Source organism: Aphanomyces astaci, assembly GCF_000520075.1.
Source record: "Aphanomyces astaci strain APO3 unplaced genomic scaffold supercont1.140, whole genome shotgun sequence".
NCBI classification, from domain to species: Eukaryota; Oomycota; class Saprolegniomycetes; order Saprolegniales; family Verrucalvaceae; genus Aphanomyces; species Aphanomyces astaci.
Genome location: NW_009798403.1, coordinates 59,708 through 65,344, shown reverse-complemented (window position 1 = coordinate 65,344; position 5,637 = coordinate 59,708). Strand labels below are relative to the sequence as shown.

At 49.2% G+C, this 5,637-nt stretch overlaps 3 protein-coding genes and 1 pseudogene across 4 annotated transcripts; 2 read left to right on the top strand and 2 right to left on the bottom strand.

Annotated features, from left to right (window-relative positions):
* Positions 1 to 15: 15 nt before the first annotated feature.
* Positions 16 to 834, top strand: H257_18170 (hypothetical protein; the record flags this gene model as incomplete). Its single annotated transcript, XM_009847178.1, has 1 exon — positions 16 to 834. The coding sequence occupies one exon, from the start codon at positions 16 to 18 to the stop codon at positions 832 to 834; it is 819 nt and encodes a 272-aa protein (XP_009845480.1).
* A 605-nt stretch (positions 835 to 1,439) lies between these two features.
* On the top strand, positions 1,440 to 1,640 carry H257_18169 (hypothetical protein; the record flags this gene model as incomplete). Its single annotated transcript, XM_009847177.1, has 1 exon — positions 1,440 to 1,640. One exon carries the CDS (start codon positions 1,440 to 1,442, stop codon positions 1,638 to 1,640), a length of 201 nt encoding a protein of 66 aa, XP_009845479.1.
* A 2,322-nt stretch (positions 1,641 to 3,962) lies between these two features.
* On the bottom strand, positions 3,963 to 4,034 carry H257_18168 (annotated as a pseudogene). Its single transcript has one exon. The product of its transcript is annotated as a tRNA-OTHER (tRNA).
* Positions 4,035 to 5,268: 1,234 nt separating this feature from the next.
* Positions 5,269 to 5,605, bottom strand: H257_18167 (hypothetical protein; the record flags this gene model as incomplete). The annotated part of the gene is made up of 2 exons (XM_009847176.1): positions 5,269 to 5,459; positions 5,500 to 5,605. The coding sequence occupies 2 exons, from the start codon at positions 5,603 to 5,605 to the stop codon at positions 5,269 to 5,271; spliced, it is 297 nt and encodes a 98-aa protein (XP_009845478.1).
* Positions 5,606 to 5,637: the final 32 nt, after the last annotated feature.

Sequence of the window (5,637 nt, the reverse complement as noted above, 5' to 3'; positions counted from 1 at the left end):
GAGCTCGGACTTCTTATGTCCACCCATATCCAGAGCTTGGGCGGCGCCATTTCGATCCAAGAAGCGGCCATGCTGGCGTTCAGTTCGCTGGCCCTGCAGTTTGGCTACCGCATTCCCCACGACCCGGGCTTTGTGCTGTCGACAACGTCGTTGAGACTGCGATACTTTGACGAGTTTATCATGGCTCTGGGCCTAACTTGGACCATTCACTTGGGCATGGAGTTGGGGTCTGTGGCCATTCGAATGCAGTACCGAAACCGGTGGTTCCTCGCTCTCAACACCCAGGTCAAGGCCGCTTTGACCGTTGTCGTGTACGTTCTGCTAGTGGTGACCCGAAATACCACCAGCTACAATGCCGCCATCGGCAGTTTGATTGGCATTTGGCTGTTTGCCCTCGCGTCTGGGTTTGGTTCCGTCGCTGTGAGTAAGTGGTTTGATCGCCCTCCCTCCACGCCAGCTTACCCCCAGAGCTTTTCCAAAGACGACGTGTCGGTGGAGTTTTCCAAAGCCAACATCCCCCGCAACCGAGTGGGGTACCTCAGTCAACAATACGGCCGGTGGTCGTTGTTGGGAATAGTCCTCGAAGGCTGGCGGGGAGTGCCTACGGGCCCCAAGTCGTTTTTGATGGCCTGTCACAGTGTGTTGGTCCATTTGTCCGCTGGGGGGACTGTGGTGCCCTTGATTTGCAAGGATATCACCCCAGACTCGTTTAACAAACTGGTGCTAGCGACAGTGTGCATGAAGAAGCGACCTGGATCGATTGCGCCTACGATGTCAGCCGCACGTCAAAGCGAGCAAGATATACTGGCACTAGAGGACACGTTTTTGAAGTAGGGTATTTTTTACAGTTACATAGAATAATGCAATTTTTCATGAGTGTCTACGTTCCAATGACACTGAGGTACAGTAATAACGTTGGCTCAAATACTACCGACCGAGCCAGCGTAGTACTATCGAAGAAGAGTATTTCTAGCCCTTAAGATAATACTCCACGGAGTTGTACGAGCTAAGGTTGGGCTGGATAGGTGAAACACAAAACAGAGCTCAATGCAGCTTGCGATAACGTGTCTTACGATTGGAAAGTTTGAATAGCTGCTGATTGCGATGCAGATTGATTCATGGCATTTGATCAACGAATACAAATGCATTTTGCATCGGATAGAAAGGGGCAAATTGAAGTAGATTTTGCAGGTGTTCGCGTTCCTGTCAAACCTTATGTATTACGGGGATTTTAAAGGCATTAGTACGGTAGCCGCCAATGCTAGAATAACCCAGTACAACCTACTCCAACCAGCACTAATTCACATCACACGCACCCTCACCCGTGCGAAGCCGGGTCACGTTCACTAGTTTATTTATATTTACCTGGGATACATCAGAGTTGTACAGTACTGTATGTATGCCTTGACGACATCGTGCAGACATTCTTGGTGGTGTTCATGAAACTCGTGCACTGCCAGACCACCCACCACGACGACCTGGCAAAGTCCGAGTACTTTGTCGGGAACCAGCCCACGACCACGGCCGCTGTGGGTCCCGTGAGCTACATCAAGCGCGCGCTGGCCACGCACTTGAAGTTCCTTGTGACCCTGCTGGATCACCCCGTGTTTCACGTTGACGATAGGATGTACTTATCGTAGCAAGCAATTAGTCCCACCCACTTCCTCAGGGACGTTTTAGGTCAATAGTACCAAACTCCCTGAGTGAGTGGGCATTTGACTTGAGTAGGTTGGTGTGTCACCCACTCACTCGGGGAATTGGTCTACTATTAATACATACCGGTAGTATTCTCGCGATTAAATGCGCACACCCCGCGGGAGTTTGTAGCCACTTTGGTGTGTCGCACACTTTGAAAAATCTATATTATTATTGGATAAAATTACGTAATTTTATTCAAATCAAGCAATTTAAGAGGACAAAAATGGATGTTTTCGAGTGGTTCCAAGCCAGCGTTCGCCGAGGCAATCGACAGCGTTGACACGACCATACATTTTCCGGTCATGTCCACCCTCAACGCTCCTCGCAAGCGCGGCGAAGGAAAACGACTCACGGACACGGAGCGCCTCCAAATACTCGGTCTGTTTTCTGCTCCGGTCTTCGCAAATACGGCGACTTCCAATCGACGGGTCGTGAAGCAGTACGGTGTCAGCGAGTCAGCCATTCGAGCGCTACGTCTCAAGAAATCCAAGATCATTGAACGAACCAATGGCAAGTGTAAGGCCCAACTCGACTGCACCCGATGGTACACAACGGCGGCGTTCCCCGAGCTCGAAACCCAGCTCTATGCGTGGCTCATCAACATGCGTCGCCAAAACGTCTCGATTCCACCAAATGTTGTACGGCACAAGGCCAAGTCAATCGCCAATTCGTTCGACCCACCCCTCCAAGTTGAAGCTTCCCCTGGTTGGCTCGAAAACTATCGCCGAAGGAGCTCAGTTGGTATCACCATCTTACCCGGGGAAGGCGGAGAAGTGGACAAAAAAGACCCGGAGCTGCTTGCCGGCCTTGCTGTGCTCTCGAACATCATAGCCACGTACCCTGAGCACTGCGTCTACAATATGGACGAGACGGGACTTTTTTATCGCACACTTCCACGGAAGACACTCCTTGCCCCCGACGAATCCCCTTTCTCGACTCGAGGTAGAAAGGTCCGCAAGGATCGTGTCTCACTCATTTTACGTGCGAATTCGGACGGTACGCACAGGCAAGGCCAATGAACCCCTATGTGTCCGCGGAATGTCCTGGCCCGTGCACTATTTCTCCCAGAAGAAAGCGTGGGTTGATCGAAAGGTTTGCGAAGCCTGGTGCCGTGCGGTCTTTGTCCCAAGTGTGCGGTCATTCACGTCAGAAAAGGTATTGCTTTTTCTCGACAATGCGCCTGGTCACTTCTGTGACATGGAAATAGACGGTGTGCGGATTGTATTTTTGCCACCCAATTGCACTGCTTGGCGCCAGCCTATGAATCTGGGGGTGATTGCGGCTACGAAAAAACGATACCGGTATCTTCTGTTGACCCACGCATTGTTTTTTTATGAAAAGACATGCGAAGAGCAAGATGCGCTTCGGGAGCAAGCTGCACTTTTAAGCGCTGGCGTTGCTGGCGTCGATTATGGGAAGCCTGCGCACGTCCTGGATGCAGCTCTGTTGATCGAAGAATCATGGGATAATGTTACTGTGAATTCGATTGCCAATTCCTTTCGTAAGGCTAATTTAAGATCGTCATATCGTTGTACTGAGGAGGTCGAGGTTGACGATAACTACGACCTCCTCAGTCTAGTTCCGCGCATTGGAGGACACACTGAGGATGAGTTAGATGAATATGTCGAATGCGACGATCGACGATCTATCGACTACATCACCAGTGTAATGAGTGAGCTTGGGCTTTAATCGCAATGAATTTTTTTCGAATTCTGAATGGATTTTAATTGTCCTTGACCCATGATTTTCCATCTGGTGCGCACTTAGAACCCGCGCACATTAGCGCGAGATTATTGTAGTACGTATTTCGCTGTGGTGGCAATCATCCCACCTAATTCTTGACATTCGGTGATCGTGCGCACAGCCTTGAACTTCAAGGGCTGTTTTTGGCCCATCTGGTGAATTTGGTGGCCCATCACACCGGTCAGTGTGATAAAAACGCGATTAATCGATATGACAAAACTCTTTGCACTTCTTGGAGAACACGCCGACGATCTTATCTGCTGGTCCGAGCGCTTTTGTGACGGAGCTGGTGTCTGGCCTTTTGCTGCTCAATTACCTCGTGATACGCTCATCTTGTATATTTGCTCGATGGGTCGATATTTTATGAATTCGTGTGTAATCTTCGGTTGTTACTTTGCCCAACGCTTCATAGGTCGTGCTTCGACCAACCATCTTCGAAGTTCGGTCCTCGTCCTTCGTACACAGCCCTTGTTATCCGGATTTCCCAGGGGAGGGATGGATAAATCCTAGCGGAAATAATCCGGGGAAGCTGGGGATCGAACCCATGACCTTTGAGAAAGAAACCGATGCTCTACCACCTGAGCTATTCCCCCCCTCCGTACCTCCAGACGGGTTTACTCATGCCATTTCAAAAGTGTTGAAGGACAGAAAAGAGCTGCCAAAACACGGACCTCATAAATATAATAAATAATTACCCCTCCCCGTACTAATTGTAAGATAATATACTAACAAAAGTTTCTTTAATATTAATATTGCTCGTCGATACTGAAGCTACATGTATTAATACATAATATAGCATTAGTCAAACCTACATTATTTACTCCTATACTAGGAGTAATGAATACTAGGAGTTCTAGTACCCCTAGTCCTCGATGGAAAGGGATTCCTATGCACTGAACATGTCGCTCATCTCAAAATCTGCTGTCGTCTGGGCCGCTAGGTCACACATCACTCGTCGGTCAAGGTCGTGCTGGGACAGCATGGAAGAGCCAGCATCAAAGACCTCTCGGTCATAAGTAACAACCTCGTCGCGCCACTTCTCATCGATATGGACGCAGTTGTATATGTCGTAGACTGAAACTTGTCGGGAAGGACGGAATACATGGCCCACTTTACACGAGCAAGCTTCTTAACATATACTACTACTAGTAGGTTGGATGTTTGAGTACGCTTTAGTCTTGACTTGAGTATAGACATTTCCATTTTGCATTCTGAAATGTAATCAACTCATTTTTTTGTGAATTCACATGTCAAGCCAATTGGATTCGTTGATTTCAGCACACTCCGGATGTATTTTGAGATTCTTCTATTTTTCAATATTTTTTAAAATATTCAACTTTTCCCCTTTTGGCAGGAGTAAACCCGTCAGTAGGTACAGACAGTACTACAGTAGTAGTATGAAAGAAGTGGCACTCGATGCTGACGCCCACTGTCAACATGTGGTCATTAACAGATGGTTTGAGCACAATTTTAGTTCGGTAGGAGTTCTCCGCCATTTTTGTGACGGGTCACAAAAAATCTAGCAAAGGTCTAGCTAGCGACCTCTGGGGAAGGACGGTCGAATTCGAAGATAATCACACCTATCGAACAAATATACCAATATGATGGCCGTATCATGAGCAGCACAAGTCAGGTCGAATTCATAAAATTTCGACCCATCGAGCAAATATACAAGATGAGCGTATCACGAGGTAATTGAGCAGCCAAAGGCCAGGCACCAGCTCCGTCACAAAAGCGCTCGGACCAGCAGATAAGATCGTCGGCGTGTTCTCCAAGAAGTGCAAAGAGTTTTGTCAAATCGATTAGGGTGAACCACATTATCGATTATTACACGCAACCGAGCACCTCGTCCGGGTGAGGAGGCACCAGATGGTCTGGAGGGCGAGGCACCACGTCGTTCGGGTGGGGAGGCACCAGGTGGTCTGGAGGGGGAGGCACCACGTCGTTCGGGTGGGTAGGTACCAGATGGTCTGGAGGGTGAGGCACCACGTCGTTCGGGTGGGGAGGCACCAGATGGTCTAGAGGGGGAGACACCACGTCGTTCGGGTGGGGAGGCACCAGATGGTCTGGAGGGGGAGGCAACGGGTCGTTGCTGGAGGTCGAGGATATCCGAGGCAGTCTGGTCCTGGAGGCGCTCCATCATAGACGACACATTGAGACGCATGGTACACAGGAGATGAAAGAGATGAATTATGA